Source organism: Calonectris borealis, chromosome 14 (assembly GCF_964195595.1).
Source record: "Calonectris borealis chromosome 14, bCalBor7.hap1.2, whole genome shotgun sequence".
Classification (NCBI taxonomy): Eukaryota; Metazoa; Chordata; class Aves; order Procellariiformes; family Procellariidae; genus Calonectris; species Calonectris borealis.
This window is the reverse complement of record NC_134325.1, coordinates 956,263-978,804: the sequence shown is the minus strand read 5'-3', so window position 1 is coordinate 978,804 and position 22,542 is coordinate 956,263. Positions and strand designations below refer to the sequence as shown.

General features: G+C 36.8%; 1 protein-coding gene across 5 annotated transcripts in view; it reads right to left on the bottom strand.

Annotated features, from left to right (window-relative positions):
* Positions 1 to 669: 669 nt before the first annotated feature.
* KMT5B (lysine methyltransferase 5B) overlaps positions 670 to 22,542 on the bottom strand; it is a 31,364-nt gene continuing 9,491 nt past the window's right edge. For 2 of the 5 annotated variants that reach the window (XM_075162908.1, XM_075162907.1), the window contains exons 3-10: positions 22,125 to 22,272; positions 11,942 to 12,107; positions 10,537 to 10,646; positions 8,406 to 8,572; positions 7,721 to 7,740; positions 7,403 to 7,539; positions 4,675 to 4,871; positions 670 to 3,366 (exon numbers count right to left, since the gene is read on the bottom strand). In XM_075162908.1, coding sequence (XP_075019009.1) covers positions 1,898 to 3,366; positions 4,675 to 4,871; positions 7,403 to 7,539; positions 7,721 to 7,740; positions 8,406 to 8,572; positions 10,537 to 10,646; positions 11,942 to 12,107; positions 22,125 to 22,272 — 2,414 coding nt within the window. In that variant the 3' untranslated portion in view covers positions 670 to 1,897. Of the gene's footprint in view, positions 3,367 to 4,674; positions 4,872 to 7,402; positions 7,540 to 7,720; positions 7,741 to 8,405; positions 8,573 to 10,536; positions 10,647 to 11,941; positions 12,108 to 14,563; positions 15,378 to 22,124; positions 22,273 to 22,542 lie in introns of those variants that run through there. The other 3 variants (XM_075162910.1, XM_075162912.1, XM_075162909.1) reach the window with 3 other exon arrangements.

Sequence of the window (22,542 nt, the reverse complement as noted above, 5' to 3'; positions counted from 1 at the left end):
TTATGTTTAATTCTACACTTAATTCTCTGCTAAGAATACAGAAGGGAAGCAAGATGAAGGCAGATTCCAGCCCCTGATTTGCAGTCTAACAAATTACTGAAATGCATTTAGAAGGATTTCTTGGAAAAAATTCTTCATTTCCGTGAGGGTCAGAGAGATGGGCCAAACCATTATGATCAGCTCACATGCAAATTCACCCACCCATTTCCACTAATGCTTTCACAACTGGGTAATGCAGTGGCCATAGTAACTCTTGCTCTTCTGGGCAGAAAGGGTTGGAGTTGACATGAAAATTCTGTGCAGCTAACGGTGGATTCAACTAATCCAGCAGCACAGGTTTTATGGTGCGACTTCTGTTTTTACACCCCTAGATGCAAAAACTCTAAACCTTAATCCATGGTTGAGTAAAAACACAAATACCACAGACCAACGTGCTATACAGTTATGTCAGCTGTGACATTTTAGACCTGTTTCAAAGAAATGGCTTATAAATGAGCCGATTTATACATACAAACAAGTCCATTGTGCCCAGAAGTTTCCTAACATTCTTTATTAAAAACAGAAGAGCCAAAGATTGCCCTGATGCTCTTCATTGTTATAAAGCAGACTCTGAAGTATTAAGTGAACTACGTATGAGTAAAGAACTCCAACTGATGCAGAGTTTAAAACTAGGTTTACAATTTCCTATTTTATTGGCATGGATGTATTTCTAAACTTAAAAACCCTTCTGGCAAGTTATCTCAATTTCTTATGACAAAATTTCTCACAACACACAAATATTTACAACATATACATATTTTTTCAGTCTTTTACAACTGGTTCTTAAAAGACAAACAATTTATAGGTTACCACAGAACAAAAGCTGTGACTTAGTTGTTTTTAATTTCATAAAACTATCATAAGTTAAAGTGAATAGATTTTCTTTAAATTCCTTGTAGCATTTTACAAGTGCAACAAAAAATATGAAGAACCAATTTAGGATAGCTGCAGTTCATTGGATAAATGTTGCCTGTTGTAATCACATTATTTCACAGCAAATTCTTGAAAAAATAAGCACCAATCATTCTTGCAAAGAACAATTTTATCTAAAAGTATTGAAAAGTGTTAAATACAAGGTGTTTAATTTACATAACAAGCAATAAATACACCATATCCAAACTTTTATTCTGCATACTGCTACCCTTGTACATATAATGTACTAAAAAGTCAGCAAATTGTCAACACCTTTTCATTTTTTTTTTTTCCTCTTTTTTTAAAGAAATCAATTTGACTTCCAACCAACGGTTTGCTACTATAACAAAGGCCACAAACAGTACGTCTGGGACAGCATACAGTGTTAAAACTGACGAACTCCAAGGGGGGAAAAAAACATCTAGCAAATAAATCGAAAAGCTGTAGATCATTGCTGGTGATAATAACATATACTAGAAAACCTTAATATGCTGCTACTATGATTTTTAAAATTGTTTAGTCAAATATTGTAAGAGCAAACTAATGCTCTTACTGATCAAAAATAATTATGTAGCCACACTGTATTCTCATTGTCCTGCATGGAAAGATTTGATGCAATTTCATAACTTTGCTTGAGCCTTTATTTTACAACAGAGCATTACCTCTAACTCAGAATTGCACATAAGAAGGCTATTAAAAAGTACAATAAAAATCTGCACAAATCAGACTTAAGAAGAGTCAGTATGCTGTACACTTTCTACAATATTACGTTGATAGGTGAATAAACAATAAAGAAGTGCTGCCACTAAGTTTTTCAGAAAGTTCTTCAGTTGAGGAATAATCAAATGGAATTTTTGTTGTTTTTTTTTTGTTGTGGGTTTTTTTTTTTTAAATTTTTAATTTTTTTTTTAAAAATGACATCCAGGTCAGTTTAAGACCTATAAGCTTATGCATTGAGCCTTAAAGACTGATCTTCTCTCCTCCTGGAAGAAATATCAATATCTATTGAATCCTTGCCAACAATAAGCCTTAATCTCTTCGCTGGAGGAAGAGGAATAAAGTCATCAAATTCATCATCATAGTCATCTTCCTCTTCATCGTCCTCTTCTGACGAAGATTCATCTGCGGTTTCCTCTTCATAGTGACCATAATCATCTACTTCCATTCTCGACTCCAAAAGGGAGAGAGTTTCACTACAACACATACCATTTTCATGAAGGTCCTCAGGGTACGTCCCTCTGTTTTCTTCCTCTCGTTTTAGCTGTATTTTTAATTTTGTTGAACTATTGCCTGATCCTGAGTTAAACCCATTATTTAGCTTTGCTACATATAAATTATTATCTTTTTCATGGTCTTTACTTAATTTGATGCTTATTTTTGAAGAATTCATTCCATCACTTTCTTGGTCATTTGCCTTGCTACTGCTATCATGGCGTCTACGAAGAGTCAGTTTAGGGATCCCAGAGCTATTTTCAAGGATAAGTTGTGCATCATACCTTGTGATTCGTCTTTTCTTTTTACTTTTAGCAGTTCTAAAGCTGTCTTTTGCTTTAAAATTGTCAGATGTTACAACAGAGCAGCCACCAGATCCAGCGATACAGTCTTTATAGCCAACAGGGGCGTCCACCACATTATTCCTCTCTCCGAGTTCTGAATGAGAACTAATTAAATCTGGTACTTCATCTTTCACAGGTGTATTGTGCGTAGTATCAGTTTCTTCTATTTTTGCAGATGGTTTCACAAGTTTTCCTTGTCGAGATTTCTTTTTTGACATGCCTGCATCATTTTTCTGGCACCTAATCTCCCCTTTATGTGATGGTCCATGAGCCACATCATTTTCGTTTATCACATGAGACTGCTGCTCTAAAACGTCCGATTGCGTTCCGGCCAAATTATTCTTATAGCTATCCAACATATTTGGTTCAAGCTTTATGTCAGAGGTCTCCTTCAAATTCATCCTTGTTCTCATTGACCTCCTTGTTATGTATGTGCAGGGTGGTATATCACCATGCTCATGAGCACCTTTCACAGAATTCAGTTTATGTTCTCTTGCTGCATGCCTTGTTAAGCATCCACTAGAGACTGCAACTTTGACTGGTCCCTCCAACTCTTTATCCTTTTTAATGGGCAAGTTTTTATACAAAACTACTTTAGGCTCTTTGAGAACTAAATTTCCCATTTCGAGCTTTCTAGAAGCATTCTTTTGCTCTGGCCTTTTGCACTGATTTCTCAACTTTATCTTTGAAAGTAAAGGCTTTGCAGGCTTTTTCAGTCTCTTTGGTACCCTGGAATTATTTATATGAGTTAGTTTAGATGAGGTAGAATTTGATGATGCTGGAATTCTTGATATAGACTGTCTTGTTAATGTTCTATTTTTGCTGTTCTTTTTTACGCCAATTGAAGATTTTCTGTTAGCTGCAAAAGAAAGAGTGGTTTTGTTATGACACTGCCTTATCCTGAGTTTCCCACTCCCAAATACTGTAGGTATGTTCATTTATTTTAAACACTTCATCAAAATCTGTGAAACAGGCTAGATAGAATGCAGTAAGGAGCGAGACTGCTTAACTTGCAACTCAGACATGAAAGAAGTTGTCAAACAAGTCAAAAGTACACCAAAATTCCAGGTACACTTCCCTCACTGCCCCAATATACCAAGTTTGGTTTTTACTGAATTTCTTCTTCTACCGATTTTTCTAAAAATCCATCCCACGTTGTCCACAGTTTTTACTGAGTATTATTCCAGCAAAATCTGAGGATCAGTATGCTGTAGTATTAACCCCAGAATTTTCTCCTACAGGGGGAGGAAAAAACCCCCAAAACCTTAACTACTGTAATGGTTTCAGTTTCAGGTATCCAGTTGTCTGTCACCTACTGCGGTAAGCAAAGGAGTTTTGTCTGCCCAAGCAAAGCTGCAACGCTAAAGCTTTGTAATTAGAGATCATAAGAGGGTTTTGGGAAGTGTTTTTTTCTTTTTTTTTTAAATATCACAGCAGCAAACAGGAGCCAGATGGAACCATAATATTTTATGTGGCTCCAATCCTGTTTGCTACGTAAGTCAAAGTTTAAGTTATTTATATTTTGCCTATACTGAGGGTGGTGGGGGTGGGGAAGGTGGGAAAGTAAATAAATGATACTCACTACTCCATGAAGAGAAGCCTCTCAGGAGCATCACAAACAAAAATCCCTTCCAATTTCTTCTGAGATTACTAACTGTGTACATTCACTTCAGAATAGGTACCTGAACTATCAGTCCTGGATGTGGAGAGGGAATAGCTGCCCAATTTAAAGGATCTCTAAAGGAAACGACTATTTGTTTAATAATCTCTACTAAGAATATTTATTTAAAAACTATTTTCCTACAGAATGTAGGTAACTCAAACTATGTAAGTTTTCTTTCCTAAACCATACTACTGCATGTGATAGTTTACTGCATTTTGAAATCCATACATACATCAACTTTAACCGACATGTTTAGAAATATGACAGTATTTGCTTTTGATATAAATAAAAAAACAAAACAAGAACATACCACCTATTGTTCTTGAAACTCTCAAGGAAAAATTTGCTATTAAATTGCCATCAGATTCCTGAATAAGTTACAGTTCTAAAGACCAGTACTTGAGATGCATCTCAACACTAAGAGAGGAATTCCATCACAGTGAAAGTTTTTCATGTTTTTATGAAACCTTTAATCCTGCACTCCAAGCGTTTCCCCATACTTACTTGCATTAGCTTTTTCCTGAGTGGTATCTGCATCAGTGTTAGAGCTGACGGACTGGCTGTCTGAATTTTTGCTGCTGTCACCCAACTTTTTAAGTCTGTTCAATCGTTTATCTGTTTCTCTCAGTCCATATTTACTATTAATCACAGGAGTAGGTGCTGGCAATCCCACTCTTGATTTAAAAGCACCAGTTCCACGTCTACAAAGAAAAACAGGACACAATGTATTAATAACTCTTAACATAAACTTAGAACTTTGTTTCATATACAATAGTTTGAATCCCAGGTATATTTGGATAAACAATACCAATAACCATTGAATTTATTAGCATTTTGTGGGCTGTTTTAATAAGATACCTATATACTTATCTCATTTTAGTAAGTTGTGCAGAAAAACCTTCAATTTATTTCTTGTAAGATGAAAAATTGCAAAAGTAGGTTTCCCTTGCTTTATGTCTATTTTAGTATTGTTTCATAGTCAAATTACACAGGTGAAAATGAAATATGGTAGTTCAAAATACTACTTATACTAGCTTAGATAACCACTTAAATTTTTCCTAATCACATAGGCTAGTAAAGAAATACCAGATTCAATTACAATGCTTGTTACTGCATCAGCAAGAGTTGAGAAGTACAGAAAATGGAATAAAATTATCACATAGTTCTGCGCTCCTTCGTAACTGAAAGACTCCAGTATGTATCTACCATGAAAATGAAATCGCTGAGCAAACCTAGAACTTTTTTTTTCTTTTTCTTTTAAAGTAATCACAGAAAAGGATGAAGATTAAGAATTCCTGTACCTGCATTTCAACCACCACTACTAGGATTCCTCTGAATCTCTTTAATAATCCAGCACGCTTGCGTTTCACAGAGTTACTGAAGACAACTTCAGTTTTGATTCCAGTGTGTTGTACTGGAAGAAAATCTACAAAACTTAACCAAAAGTGCACCAAAAACATCAGAAAGGACCTCAAGCTTCACAAGGCTAATTATTATGCAGACACAATACTTGTTCTCAAATTAACTGGTATTTGTTTGATATGGAACATTCCTTCAGTATTATCTTGAATTCTGCAAATTACAGACAGCTTAAGATCGTAGACTGAACTTAGCACAGGCAACAGCCACTTCAGGTCAGAAAGTAATAGTGCTATAAACAACCACAACTGTCTTCTGACATGTTGTCTTTGGTGCCCAGTTGTCTCAGTTAGCTAGCATGAACAGCAGGCTCACCTAAGAAGAGTGCATGCACACATGTAAAGATACGCAAATTTTCTTGTGATGATTTTGGAAGCTTGAAAAAAAATTGTACAGTGTCAACCTTCCCACAGCTTCTCAGAAGTCTAGCATTTTAACATTACAAATTAACACCCTTCACAGCATAGTTGAAATTGGGTCACTTAAAAATGATTTTTTTGTGGTGTACAAAGCGACAGTTGCCTCATCAGTGTTGGGAAAGGAAAAATGAGTCCTTACCAACTCCCCTAAATTCAAATCTCTCATATTTGATTGCTGTAACACAGCCTTGTGACCAAAAAGCAGATTCCTAAAGTTAGAATTACCCAAACGTTAGCTTTACAATGTAACATTTTCATGTACTTAAAATACAAAGATGACAAATTAGTGAAAATGTTTGGACACAAAATTGGTTTGTCCTGAAAGAGAAAGTATGTCTGTATTACATTAAAATCAACAATCAAAGAAACATATCACTCCAAGTAATAAGGAAAGAACAATCATGGTGCCCATTTATTCAATACTAAAGAGCTCCCAGGACTGAAGTACAGTTTCTCTAGCAGCTCTCTAGATAAAGTCTGAGACTATACCCTTCGCTTCAAGTTTTCCCTTGAACTGCAAGAATTATTAGTGACCAAACTAGATAGTAAAACTGAAGGGAGGATTATTAAACTATTTATATGTAGGTGCACTAAGCTATTTCTCAACATGATTAATATTTTGTCATTTATAGTTCTTTTTTCTCTCTACGGTTAGGTCAAACAGTAACAGAACTATTATAGGTTCTGTGTAGTTCCTCTTGGAACTAGGTGAAGCTCTCACAAACGATGCTGAGCCTCCATGCTCACAGTAAGCAGAAGCTTCAACATGGCAAAAATCCACAGTGAAATTCTTTCAGCTGGTTTTGTGAAGAAACTAGGTTGGGACAGCACAGGTGAAAAACAAATATAACAACAACTTTGCTGCTATTGCGCGATGGACTGATAGGCAAGTACTGTCCAAACCAGTAGATCTTTACGAATACACAAACCCCTAAGTTCTAATAACATAAGGTGAAAGCTACTTTGCCCATTCCCAGCAGCAGAAGAGAACTTCAGGTCAACATAGAAAAAATTAATAAAACTTGCTTTTTCTAGTGCAAAAAAGAGCAAAAGTTGGGGTTCAGTTGCTAATGGTCTCATAGAAGCTACAACTGCTTCTCCTTCCAATTCTACTTTATTCAGTACAAATATTTTTAAGAATCTACACTTCTTTTTTGTTATTCTCATTCTGGGCTATCTCCAGAACAGAGAATCAACAGAAAAGTAGGATGCAGGAGTTCTCAGGAAACATGACCATTCAGTAACAACACACAAAAATCATTACAACAAATAGCTAGGAAGCAATTATAATGTGTCCAAAAATCTGCATACTCATAATCAAGGACTTTCAGTTTCACAAAATACATCATGAATATGCCCAATTCCATTTGAAACTTATTTACATCAATGCATACCTTTCACAGGTGTAACATTCGCAGTATTCATTATTTTCTCCAAAAAACCCATCTCCATAGTAACAAGAGATTTCTTCTCCAGGTTCAATATCTCTTAGAGCTTTCACACATGCTGTATCTCTGCCCGTTGATACAAACTGGGGAAGGAGATGACAGGAAGGGGAGGGGGGGGAAAAAAAAAGGTTAATCATTAAGGTTGAACAGTATCTGAATAAGAAAAAAAAAGTGAAACAGTTGGGGAGGAAAAGGTGCAGGGACAAAGGGAAAAAAAAACGTGTGGTGCTTTATTTATTTATTTATTTTTAATTTCTTGCTTACCTTACAGTTAGGTCTGCAATCTGAAAAAGGTCCAAAAGATAAAGTCAATTAACTGTTGATAAGACCTGAAACATGAATAGTTGTAGATATCTAAAGTAAGGATTCACTCTGACTCAGTAACTGTAGAATCTCAACTAAATACTGGGAGTTATGTTAGTATTGCACAAAGCTATACATCAAAACATACCTAGTTTGATATAGTTTGGTTTCTGAGCTCTTCCCTATGCTATCCCAAATGTTCAGTTTCCCTCCTTGTTAAGGTAATAGGGTTTATCTTAAATCCTACCTGCTTTTCCTTCAGCAGACAAATGCAACAGAATCAGTTAAGCTTCTGTGCAAAAGGTTAAAGAAGGCATAATAAGTTCACCTAAGAAATACATTACTGTTGACTAAGTTCACAAAGAATTCAAGGTAACCCACAATATGCTCCACTAGTTTAGCTGCCAGTCCAAAGTCTCTGTGAAGGAAGAAGGCATCACTTCCTAGAGCCTTCTGTGAGTTTCCCAGTTCACAGCCGATCAGCTCTGGTCTGGGAAAATCCTGACAGGATTTTGTCCTACAGTAATCCAGTATGCCATATTCAGACATTTTCTCTAAGGTCCTGCGTTGTTCAGCTCACATGTAACAACACTTCTGAGTAGAATTGCTTTTGTCCTTTAACATGCTTCCTGTACTTACTACTCACCATGATTGATAAATGCAGCAGGACCAAGCCACAGTTGTGCACAGTTTTTCCGCGTGGAATACATGACACTGAAGTCATTTTCCCCATGTCTCAGCAGCATGTTTTCTTCCATTTCTGATAGTTCAGCAATACAGCCCACAAGTAATTCTATTTTATCATTTCGTTTCCTTTAGTGTAAAAGGAGTAGCAGAAATAGGAATACATACGCCAAAATTACAAAGTAATTTCACAAAAAGAAAAGTTGTCAATAACAGGAAGTGTTTTGTAAACCATTTCTCAACCCCTATAAACCTCGTATTTTAACTCAGTTAGAGACAGGATATAAGGCTAAATAGACTTTTTATCAGACATGAAAAAAATGTTTTTATGCTACTATATAGAATCAATTACATCAATTCTGACAGACATTATCACCGTTGTTTCTACAATTTCCTGAGACTGCAAGCAAGAAATTGCAAGAGTTGATTACTTCAGCTTCTACAGTTGTTAAAACCAAAAGCAAGATTTTTTCATTTGTGCACACTCCCTCCCCTCCACCACTTAAGACATTTTGACTTCCTTTAGCTGCTCTTGTTTTGCATTTCCTATACTTCTTCTTTTGGCCAGGAAAACACAGCATAGTGAAGATGCTTAGAACGCCACGTCGTCTTAAAAAAGGCCCAGTATTGACTCAAAAAACAGGCCAGAATTCATGCAAGATGTTTTCCTCTCTCACAAGTAGTTCTTCAGCATCAAGCTGGTCATGAAATAGACCACTGGGGAGTGGGGGGCGTGGACACAACCAACAAAACCATGATGCCTTCATGTGCAGACAGCCAATCTGCCACCATACATATAGCAGATCAGAGGCACTGAATACTCAGCCTAGGAAGAAGCGCGCAATTTCCATTACCTTGCAAGGGCGTTGTTTGCACTGCTCTTTAGAGAGGCCATTCTGAATTTTGGCCAGATGGAGATACTAAATATACACGAAGGACACAGACTAAAAGCCAAGCTTTTTAAGTGCAAAACTCTCATAGAGAGTGCCGAGAACTCTATCAGTTTTGAGTCTCAATAGTTTTCCAGATATTGGCAGGGTTAAGAAGCAGCCCTCCTGTTTTGCTCTCTCTCAGGTCACTCAAGATTTTGAGCATGAAAAGTTAATTCATTTTCAGCACACCTAAATACAAAGCTTCTACCCCAAAGAATCAGCCAAGGGGAAAATTCAAACCTAAAAAAAACAACCCAAAAAATACTGATTATATCATGATTGTGGAACTTCCAGCTACAGTCATGAAGAGCTAGAAACTGGCCTCAACCTTCTTAAAGCTTACTCTCCCACACATCGAGGCTGTAGCCCCACAGTAACAGCACGCTTCTTGGTACACTACCAGTGTAATGTCTAGCCTCTCACTCCTAGCCCACACATGATAGCATACCATCATCTCAGATGTGCTGTTATGAGTATGTACTGCCACAAAGCAAAACAAATATAAATTGGGGGGGAGGGAAGGGGGAAGGAAGCGGGAAAATTTATTTTAAAATCTGAATTAATCCAGGGATCTGCTGGTGCTGCCACAAACATTATATATGAAAATATATATATGAAGCTTATAATGAAGTATATGAAAGCTTATAATGAAACTCAGATGTGCCAAAATAAGATGGGAAAATACACTGGGGTGCCAATTTTGTGTTTCCAGAAGAGATTTATCTTACACAATCAAAACACACAAATAACACCCCACCCCTCAGTTTCACAAAAGTGAAAAACTCCTTTCCTCCACAATTATTTGTTGTATAACAAATCTGGCATAATGTAAGTCTTGACACAGCTGTGTTTCTCAGGAGGCCAACAACTTATGATTAGAGGAAAATAATTATCTGACTGAAAACAAGATAAAACAACTTGTATACCGAAAACTGTATGGCTATGTCCAAATATAAAAAGGAATGTCTTACAGATGCATGTATTGTGTGTTAAGTACTTAGCAAAAACAGACACCAAATTTCATTTGTAAGCAAAAATACAAAACTTTGTATTTCACTGGTTGCAGTTTTAATTCTAAATCATACTTTTTCAGTATGTTTTTTTAGAATCTTTCAAAGTAATTGACAGAAATAGAATGCAACAGTAAACTGTATTTCTTACCATTCTTTTGTTGCAACAATTTTGGCTCCATTCTGCTCAGAAGAATACCGATTACAAGGCAGTATCTCAAACCCACTGTCAGTTGCAAACATTCGTAAATAAATAAACACCTGCAATGAAAGAAAACAGTACTTTTCTGTTACAAGCAAAACAAAAACAGTGAGGAACTTTATATAAAAATAATGAAAATCAGTGAACTGCACAAGAACACACACAAAAAATGGATATTGCAATGGGATGTTTGCTGAAATGCATTTCTGATTACGAATTTTAGCTATACACATCATGTTAATCTTATATCTTCAGAGTGATTTGCAGGAATCCTCACATGGATAACATGACTGTCCAAAGAGTTTAAAAAAATTTAAAGATGCCTTGAATGGTACAAAATTGGCCCAACCAATGAAAATGGATAATTTCTTCTTAAAGTCACTGAGTAGTTGCATGCAAGAATTCTTCTCAGATCTTTAAGAACCACTGAGACCTAACAATCTACAGGATTCAATTTTATTCTTTCCAGTTCTGAAAAAGGTACTACTTCCATGACAAATCTAGATACTGAATTCAGGGATTGCTGGATCAATTCTTTTTAGTTAAAGTGCGGTTGTATTACTCAAAAAAACACTTTGGGAGAGCAGAATTTGCTACCTATTTTTTTCTACACTGCTAGATTTGATGCATTTTAAAGTAGGCCAAATTCCCTTTGATTGTATCTGAAAACAATGCACTCATTCCTGAAGGAGTTTTTTGGTGGTGGGTTTTTGTTTGTTTGTTTGTTTGTTTTTAAGTAAAAAAATACTATGATTTCCTGGCAACTTTGAGAGTCAACAACCTTTATGCTCTATACAAAATGGATTTGGGATGTGGGAAGTGGAGGAAGAGGAATAACACTCCCATATAAAGCCCCTATACCCAAAATAATTGAGGTATTTTGAGGTAGCAAGGCTTCTCCCTTTTCCTTTTCTTTGTCACACAATTTGATTTACAATAGTTGCAAGTAAAAAAAAAAAACCAACCAAAACCACAAAAAACAAACAAACAAAAAAGTGGGGGGAACCCTTCCAAAGAATAAAAGTAGTCCTCAAAACTCTTGTCTCCCAGAAGTAAGTCTTCTCTCTTCTGCTTATGACTTAAGCCAACAGCAAAAGAGGCAAATGTGTTTGCCTTTCTACATGTCTATTAAATAAAAGGCAACGGTAAGTTAACTCAAAAAAAAGGCTGGGGGGGTGGAGCTAGCTGGGTTTTAAAAACCAAAGAAAGTTTCTGTTAAAAAGCAATCAAACAAATAACATATAACACAGCAGTGGATTACTTTCTTTTACTACTGCTACATTCCTAAGGAATTTTTACATTTTCTTAGCCTTTCAACCACCTGAAAAAGCACATTAATTACAAATACACCTACATGTTCCTTGAACAACCTTTCCTGCATTTTGTTCTTGTTAAGAAAATAGTGCCGGGCCCAGTCACCTGACGTCAAGGACTTGAAGGCTTTTTCTAAGTGCTCATCTTTCTTAAAACGTTCAATCACCTCTTTTAGTTCTTCTTGCCTTCCTTTAATAGGTCGAAATCTGAAATAAAGAATAAAACTATTCCAGTCCACTGTTATTCATTCTCAATTCTTCCTCACAGTTACTTGCAGCACAGAGTTCTTTTGCTAGCCATACAAATATTTCACTCCTAGCATAAAGAAACTGACCATTATGTACTCAAATCACAGACCCTCATTTCCTGAGGTCATAGTAGAGGCAAGGTAAAGCCAAGCATACCTCTTGGAATGTTAAAATCCTCCATTCTGCAGAGAAGCACAAGTCTCTGATAAGATTAACCAACACAGAATAATATTTCACTGTTTTCAATGTCTACCATTTGGAACAAAGCAGCTAAAGAACGAGTATAATAAAAGTGTTACTGTCCTTACTTTCCTAATAAATTTACTATCATTAAAAGTGCACATGCAAAAAAACCCAGCAAATAAACTGGATGCTGTAAGCTTCCTAGTCAACACTGGTATCAAGGGATCTATGCACAGTTCTGGCTTTTGTAGCTGGGTTGGGGGGGGGTATGTATGTGATATTAAATTTAAGCCCTCTACAACCGCACACATTACACTAAATTTTTTAAATAGGGAGCAAACAATTAGACAGCGTAACTGAAAAGACTTAAGAAATCTCAGAACAGAAAAAAACTGCAACTATCTTGAAAAGTGATTTCAAATCAACTTTTGCCCAACCCAAAGCCTTATTATATCGACAAATCCACTATATGGGTTTATGTAGATTGCAAACTTAACATTTGCATTCATATAAACCACACCTCTTAATGACTACTCAAGAATTATCTATAAATAGTAACACACAGCATAGATACTACATCTGTAGAAGACTAAGTTCCACAAGTTAGTGTGATCATAAGAATTCTTCCCTAAAATATTGGCTACACGAAACAGGTAGCTGAATATCATGGGTAGATAAAATATGAAAATAAACCCCTGTACATTAGCAGAGAATTCTGCCTTCGTCCCAAAGCCTGAGATTTAAGAAAAAACTATCCTTCATATCTTCAACAGGAAAAAAATGGTTACGGAAAAAACCTATATGACTGCAAGAAGCAGGAGCTCCGTTTTTGAGCTGCAAAACCATCAAGAGAAAGCAGAACTTAATGAGAGATTATGTTGAATCTCTGTAAATTGCCTTTGACTGAGCACATACCCATATACGCTCCGCTTTGGGGCGGAGGTGGGGTTTGTGTACTTTTAAGTGTATGATAGACTCCAGGGGACTCTTCACAAAGATAAAAATTTTCTAGGGTCATGAGAAAATTTTCTGCAGCTCCTTTTACAACTCACACCTTTGGCTTACACAGCATATGACAAGCTAACAGCTTCTGATTAAATCCATAAGACTAAGTCCCATTACTTGATGCTTGAAGTGTGTTACCATGCTGATTTTATTTCCTCTTACCAAATGAAGTTTGTCTTTGATGATAAAAGTAAACAAGGGGAAATAAGTTCTTGAAGTTGGTGGAAGGAAACCTTATCAACTCCCTCACTGATACCCTGTTTTTTAAATTACCATATCACTTGGCTTATCCTCATCTTAGAACGCTGAATGTTGCAAGTAACTTCTTTTCAGATGACCAAATAAGATTTGCTTCTTCTATGCAACTTGTGTGAAGGAAGCAAAATACCTTAAGCGTTGCATATCACAATTTTATTTCACCTTGTAAAATAGTAAGAGTTTAATCAGATATAACTAATAATGATGAGGATTCAGTTTTCTTCATTAGAAGTAAAATGCTATATTTATGCTCCTGATACAATAAAGACAGACCTCCTAACAGCAGTATCACTTCCAGCAGTAGTGCAGGTTATCAGTGTTCCATGCTACTGCTTTTACACATCATCTCTGCATTCTCCATCTGAAAAAACTTCCTTGTAATATAATGACTAAGCAATCTTTTAGATCTTTCTGAATATGGCAAAGATTATCAGCATAAACCTGTGAGCTTTCAGAAAAGAAGATACAGTAAGTAGTTCTGAGAAGACATTAGGTAAGCTTTCTTCTGGCTGGGATAATATCTAACAACATAGCAAGAGTCAGTTAAGAAATAGATGCCCACTTAGAATTGTAGTACATACTGTGCCAAGAAGTTTCAAATCAAGTTCTTTATTAAAGAATATACTTATTCCATCTCCCCAAAAAGCTAACTGCCTAACAAGCTGCTGAGATCTCATCATAGAAGAAAACTCCCTTCAGACTACAGATGACATGATCATTATTTTTGTTCTGTAGCACAGCAAAGTCTCCTTCGATTTGAAGTCAGATACAAAAAGACTATCTCCCAGTTCTCCCAAAGCCAGAAAAACTTCTCCCAGATTTGATAGTTATAACTCACAGAGCTTCCTCAGACATTAAAGGAATTTAAAATGACATAGCCTGAACTGAACCTGGCTAGTTTCAGCATAGGATTTGCTCTCATTTTCAATCAGAAACAGTTTTCCCAACAAGGACCCAACTGTACTTACATCATGAGAAGTACAAAGCACACCAATATGCACAAACGTGACAGGTCAACATTTTGTTTACATCTTTATCTGCAAACATTACAGGAGGAAAACACACAGAATTTACAGCTAAAATTGGTCTTCAGCCATGTCTATTCTTGCTGGGCTGAATGAATGATTGCCCTCCCCCTTACATTTTATGTTATATGCTGAAATGCACCATTTTTTAATCTAAGTGACCTGCAGGAATGAAGATAGGTGGAAAAACCATCACATTCAAAATTGCATTTGCACCTGAGACAGGCAATGGATGTGCTGATAGACATAATCATACTTGTTTATCATCAAGAAGCAGCTTAGTCTAGGCTAGCTAAAGAAAGCAGTATCCCAACTCAACCACCAGTGAGGAAGTGAAAAATAAAAAAAAAAAAAAAAAAGAAAAAAAAAAAGGAGGGCAGACGCTAAGCTTAAACAGTGGCTCTCAATACCTACAGAAAAAGAATCAACACCCTACATTTTCTAGCAATTAGAAGCACATCTTATAGCCCCAAAGTGACACTCATATTTCAGGTCGTTCGCAACACACCATTCTCAGAGGCTGACTAGATGCCTACCTGACTAGCTACCTTAGGTAGCTCAGAACCTGGCCCCAGCCCTTTAAAAGTCACCTGCTTATCTGCATGGATCACATTCAGCAGGTGTTTCTACGGGTTCTTGCCTCAGGCATTGCGCACTGCTGGTAGAATTCCTTTAAATGTCTAGCAGAAACTCATGTAACATCATTCCTGAGAAGCAGAATAGTTAGTGTACACCCAAGCCTTGAAAAGGCCAAAAAGAAGGCTGGAAACAGGAAGGGGGTGAAGAGATTGCAAAAATCCCAAAACATTAAAAGGTCAGATGAATATTACACTGTATGCCAGGCACTTGAAACTTGAAACAGGAACTGGGTTTTTCAAAGAACACAACTCTCAGCACCCAAGGGTTCAAAAATTAATACCAAGAACCTCCAGCAGCACCTCTATCAAAACGCTGTACTGGTACTTTTTACATAGTGACAAAACAGAGATAATGAGAAAAGATAAACAGGAATCCAAACAAGCCAGAAGTGTCCACAAGTACATGGAAAGATGCTGGAAACCAACATCACGATGTACAGCATTTCACTTCAAGGATTCCCAAATCAATGAAACAGAATGACACTTTGCACTCTTAGTCTGAGCGAGTTGTTCACAGCTCCACAGCACATGTAAACTGCACTGACAGCGTGCAAAGTTTATGAGCTAATCCAGAATACCGCAACCCAGACTCCTCATGAAAGCTTCAGTACTTTCACAGGTGTATCTCCACATATACCTTAAAAGGTACCTTCTGATTTGAGACACTGAAGAAGTCAATATGCCAAGAAAGCCTAGAAGTCGAGTGTTCCTTAAGTATTTGAGAGTCTGCTGACAGACACTTCACCTCTCCCAGGAGTATCATGAAATAGCAGTTTATTCATTAGTCTTTCCCAGCACTACCTACCAAAAAGCCAATTGGTTTTGAGAAGCAAACTCAAATACTATCATTTTGGTGCTACAGGGCTTCCTCATTCACACACGACATTAAAAAAATCTACGCATCTGCTGGGACAGTCTACATGACTGTTTTTGAGCACCACCATGAAGAGAGCCTGAAAAGACCCCACAGCTAAACTGAGCCAAAGAAACTGGCTTTTAAGTGTGAGTAAAATAGGAGACTAGTTCAAAGAAGAGAAACAGAGAGATAGAAAGAGCACAAGAAAACCAACAAAATAAACCAGCCAACCCAGTCTCTAAACAGAGAGTCAATTAAAATCAGAATTGTTTATCCAGACTTCTGGTTTACAGTACCTTTATTAGATTTCATCATGGAAACTGAACAAGACACTCTGGTGTTTGAATCTGCTCACAAGCACAGACTCCTTGAGCTACCCTACAAACAGCTTCAGGGGTCAGGTCTCACAGAACATGGAGTCTGCCACAAAACAGTCTGTTGTTAAAAGTAAGCTAAGAATGAAAAACTCGGCTATCACAGTATCTTTAAAGAAATTATAATAGCCCTTTTTCCTGACAAGCTGCAGAATAGAAACTTTTCACACTTCCCTAGGAAATATTTATTTTTCCCGTGTCAACAAGATCCAAAAAAGCTATGGCTATTGCAATTTCAAAATCAGCTGGAAGATGATCTTATCCCAGTTAAGGGCAAACTGAGGTGGTCTCAATAAGGAAGACGTAGGAAAATGGCTTGGGGAAGCAAAGCTCTTTCTCTCTCTCAAGTTTCTCTTACCTCGGGAATACTTAAAGAATCTTGAAACTCCAAGGTATAAAGCCAAAGGTCAGTGAGATGCTTGCCTATAAAGGAAGTTAAAGGAGAGTTTCTGGTAAGTTCAGAAGCACAGTACCTTGCTCAGTCTCAGTCACTGAGAGCAGTGAGTTTGAACAAAAAGGATAAATTGATCCTGCAAGAGATCCAGTATGGAACTCCACATAGTGTACCAGTGCATGATAAAGAGTTATACTTCTAAACCTATTTCTTAACTTCTGACTAGGGAACATCAAGAAGAGTGAATTTATCAAGACACAGCACCCCATTAGCCTCTTAACAACAGGCACTTTGTCTGGATGATATTTTTATTTAAGTGGCTTTGGAAAGACAGCAAGTTACTGTTCATCTAATACCAGAGATTCAGCACAAAAGCTAAAACTGCAAGGCTGTTAAGCATTCAAGACAGCACAACAAGAGTTGAAAATCATCTACTTATATAAAAAGTGGAAACAATTTATTTGGTTAACGTACATTTTGGCTTCCCCCCCCGCCCAACCCTGTAGTATGAGTATCTTAATTAAAAGCTAGTTATATAAAAATCAGCTTGTTCCGTGTTTAATCTCCAGTGTTGTTATCTGGAAAAAAACCCATGTTCTTTAAAGGCCAAAGTTCAAAACAGCATTTTTAATGAAGAAAGTAATCCACATTACTTAAATTTCTTGAACTGAAACTATACGTGCACCAGTGTGGTCAAAACTGCAGTACAGCCTAGAATAGAAGTAAAAAAAATTCTAACAGCCACATAATTTCATTCTCCTTAATATGGTTAGCAAATAAATGCTTTTTTAAAATAAATATGGGGGATACAAAAAAAAAAACCCCAACAATTTCCTTCATTCCTATTCTGACACTCTACATGGTAAATTTAATTTAGCACTTACCATGACTACTGAATGCAAGCCATTCCATCTTTTGGAGATATTACACTTTTTATTGAAGTTAAAAGTGCAACTAGAAAAACCTGTGTAAGAGTAAGGTGGTGGGTGTTGGTTTGCAGGGAGGTGGTTTGGTTGTTTGGGGGGATTTTTTGGTTGTGATTTAAACCCAAAACATTCAGCAGTAGCAGAACAGTTACTTCCAATGTAATCACGGTGTGTAATTACACATAGTGAAGGAAGACAATCAGGAGCAAGCTAAAGGACTTTACTGAATTAAGTTATCAGCAAAAATTTAAAAAAAAGGAGAAAGCAGATCTTACACAAAAGTCAAACAAAATCATTTTGAAAAGTACACAGACACTAAGGTCTGAAGAATGTAAAAGCTTCATTTTGAAACAGGGTGTCACTATATAAGAGCTGTGTACCTCTAATCCAATATCTCCATAGCGCTACAACACTGAAGTAGAACTATACGGCCACGTAACCTTATTTAGCAGAAGCCACGTGACTTGTTCTACCTCCAAACCCCATTCAAGATGAATACTGAGCCCTTTAATTATTATATTGAAATGAGCTAAGGAGCATAGAAGAGATTCAGCACAGACCCAGGAATGTAAGTGATATGGAACTGCTTTGCCTTTTTTGTCTTTATTGCTCAGTGGTGACTCTAAGGGACAAAGAGTGACATACCCTGTGAAGTTCAGGAATCACTGACTGTTTACACCAAGACCAGCAATTGCTCTTGGTGCAGTGTCAAGAGAAAGCAGCTTCCCGTACACGATCCCCAAACACTTCATGTTTGCTATGGAAAACATGGAAATTCTTAAAGCTTGGTCCTTTAGTCTCACGTTATTAGATAAAACCACCTGCACCACACACCAATTTGTAACTTCACTGAAAGCAGCAATATGGAGTTAGGAAACACCCCTAGAATATCCTAAAACAGACTACAATGCGTTTGACTTCCTAAATCACTTGCAAACTTAGACGTTGGAACTGCTCTCAGTATTCCCCAGCGTGATGCGGATGCTTTAGGGAACCAGGAAACAACAGTGGCTGGTAACAGCGGCAGTATGATCAGCAGTTTGGCTTAAGATTTAAATACTAACACATTTGTGTGCAAGATAGTAAAGAGTAGATCAGCCATTAAGGCATGCAACTTCAAGATTCAGCACTCAGCCTAGGGAAAAGCATCTGAAAATAAGAGATGGTAAGATAAGCAATAATTCACTTGGTGTTTTACAAGTGTCAGTTTTAACCTGTAGTGTTAAGACAACCTTCAACCCAGGAAGTAACAGCTTGCAAAATCAGTTTTGTTTTTACAAAAAGGACACGCATGCAAGACTAAGTAAATCTTACAGCCAGGATAGCCTTTGACACAAAAAAAAAGTCCGATACAACAAAACCTCTTAGAACAGCTATACTTGACAAGATTATACCTCCTATCATATGTGGGGTTTTTTTTTTTAATTAACTGCTAACTTGCTATTTTGTTGAGATAAGAGCTATCAATTTGATGAAAGAATGACCACAAGGCCTGTAAAGAGGGCCAGAAGCTCTGAAAACAACCTGCTTTCTCTTGGAAATCCAAGAGGATGAAAAAAAGTTACTTTTGAGTAAAGCCATTGAAGACATTTCCAGAGCTAAACTTTATGCTGTCCATCAAATCCCTGGAGACAAGAAGGTATTTCAGAGGAACACTGGACAAACTCATTGGGGAATCCTACTGTAATCTTTTGAGAACTAGTCTTCATCTCTTTCAGACATTACTGACTTGACAGCTTACAGAGCTAACAGCCCAATTCCCAAGACGGAGGGCATTCAGGAATTGCAGGATTTTATTTTTATGGCCCCCGGGAAAGAAAAAAAAAAAAAAAAAAAACGAAAAATAATAAAAATCATGTTCTCGTTACCGCTCTACCTTAAGATCAGTAATTCAGTATAAAGAAGATGGAAAACAAAGACGTTCCAACAACAATCTAGATATTTTACTAGAATGTTATGAGGTTTTTTTTCCTCTAATCAATATACTCAGGTTAAAACAAGAGGTCTTTACAAACTCTTCAAGTAAAGGAATGAATGAAGTACAGAAAGTGCTTATATAGAAGACACTTATACACACAAAAATACAGACTTGGCTTCCAGATGTAAGGTAAAGTACAACTTCAGTAAGTGGTCATCAACTCATGCTGGGCTGCTAGTTGCAAAAATACAAACCTCTTATGTGTTTCCAACAGCAAAGAGAATGCTGGCACAGTCACTTCCACAGAACATCTTCAAACAAATCAGAACAAGGGAACAGGAAATATTTGCTTGCCATCATAAACAGCTGTTTTATTTTAAGTGCACCTCAATACACAAACTATGTAACTAATACGACTTCATCACACTGAAGCTGAAGATGCCCAAACATAAGCTGTAAATCCTAATTTCTACTACAGTCAGGTATTTGGGTACTGGCATCTGGTATTTTGAAAATGGTCTAGCCTTTTCATATTTGCTTTCCCCCCACCTTCCCTCAAAGCCATACAACAACAATAAATCTCAGGAGCTCTAGAAAGACTACAGCTTACTAGATGGAAGGAAGATGACCTAAGCGTCACAGCTACAATAACAAGCAGATGTCATCACGGTACCAAAAAGATAAACAAGAACTATACTGATGCCTTTCTTTTAATTCATTGCAACAATAGAAACTCTCTCAATAGGATATTATGAAAGAGGCAAGATGATGTGTTTCTGGTAGAAGTTGTAAGCCTCACCTAAGTATTTCCCATAGTGCTCCAAGATTATTAACTATTGTCCTTGAAGACTGCCTGTAACTGTTCTCCAAGTCTGAGAAAGGAAGAAATACATGATGATAGCCTTTGTGTAGTCTTTTGATTCAAGTTAGTAATTAAAAAAGTATTTCAGGTGTTGAAAACATAGTAGCAGAAAACAACATTTTTTAAAGTAGCTTCTCCAACTATTAAATAATGAATACATAATTTCCTTAGCAAAAAGCGTAAGAATTAGCTACCTGTGCATAACCTGTGCACTACCATTCATGCAACAAAAAAGTCTTTTGAGCGTACGTAGTTAGCTCGATTAATTGCTGGAAATACAAAGACGCTCCAAACTGAACTGTAAGAGTATCTACCTAGACACTGTTTTGGGCACTATGTGCTATTGTAACCAATAGCATTGGGGGAACAGGAACAACTCAAGCATTCCTCTTAAAGATGGATGTTGCACCCTCCAGCAAAAAAGAAAAATCTCTTTGGAGTAAGTCTTTACAGTTATTAGGACCACACTGCTGCAATTTCATGTGCAACTCATGCTGTCAGGTTATACCAGCAACCATTTACATTATGTGACAACACCAGTTAATCTACCAGCCATTTTTGAAGCAATCAGCTTGTTACATACACACAAAAATCTACTTAATTGATACTCTGGTTATGTGACTGTGCTGCACAGGTGAACTGTTCTTTTTTAAAAATAGCCACAGCAACAGTTTAAAGGGTTGAGTAGCCTGTTTCCCATGATGTGCTACCTGGAAACCCCAGCTCTTATTATTGTACAATAACAAGCACACAATTCCTGTCCTTAGAAACTTATCATTTCTATATAGCTTCTCCATTAAGCTAGCAATGCAGATCTTGTATGCAAACGAAAGCTTAATAGAGATCTATAGAATATACTTATAATCAGTGGTACGTCTGTAAAACAGGAAGAAGCATGCAACAACTAAACCCTAAGACCACACTGAATTTAGACCAGAAGTATTCAGACAAGTGCACAACAGTGCAAAAGTATGTTCAATTCTGGTAAGTAAGTTCCCAGTGTGCACATTAATTTATCTTACGCAGACAGACATGTCTGAGTAGTATTCCTTCAGCATGGGTCTGCAAGAACTTAAGATCAAGTCGCACCCACACTGAAGTGCTCAGGAATTGTACCTTTCTGGCGATGTTGTAAGAGTAAGAAAAAAAAAAAGGCAAAAAAAAAAAGCAGGCACATGAAATGAACAGAAAAGTCCCCAAACACTAACTTCTGTCTTTGAAATATTTCAAATGACTAATGGTTTAAAACTTATGAGTAGTTAACTGTTTAAGCTAGGAAGCAGTGTCTACTAACAACCTGTTCTACAGCATAAACACACGAGGGCTAATAGAAAGACCTGTGACAGCGTTACAAACGTATGCTGCTACAGAACTCCAAGTTCCGGTCCCACATGCAACACTATTTTAAAGGCGGAAGCTACTCACAAATTGCCATTTTTTCAGACCTTCATAAACGTGGAAGAAATTCCACCGTTTTGCTCTGATTACATCAACTAAGATGATCAATTCTTTTCTAGAAAAATAAAGACAAGTTACCTAGTATTCATTTTGTGTGTCTGAAAACCTAAATAGGGATCAAGAACCAAACTAGTTGCTAGGTCATCGTTTTCACACAGTTCCTTGGCAGACATTCCAGAGGAAGGCACATAACGACTTTGACCCTCAAATCCTGAAGCACCGCTACCTGCAAATAAGAGAGCATAAATTAGATATAATTTAAGGAATGTTATAAAGCCCAGCTATGCTCAGGGACAGACAGCCACAGGTTGGAGTAAAAAAATACAGAACAATTAAGGAAGATGATAAAATACCTGAAGAAGCAGGCGCACAGTTAATTTTTCATTCTCACTTTTGTTTATTTATGTAGCAGGCAATAGAGAAAGTATTTTAGAATATATTTTATGGGTGTCTTTAATTAATTTTCGTTTCCTTCTCTCTTCCACTCCCCAACTAC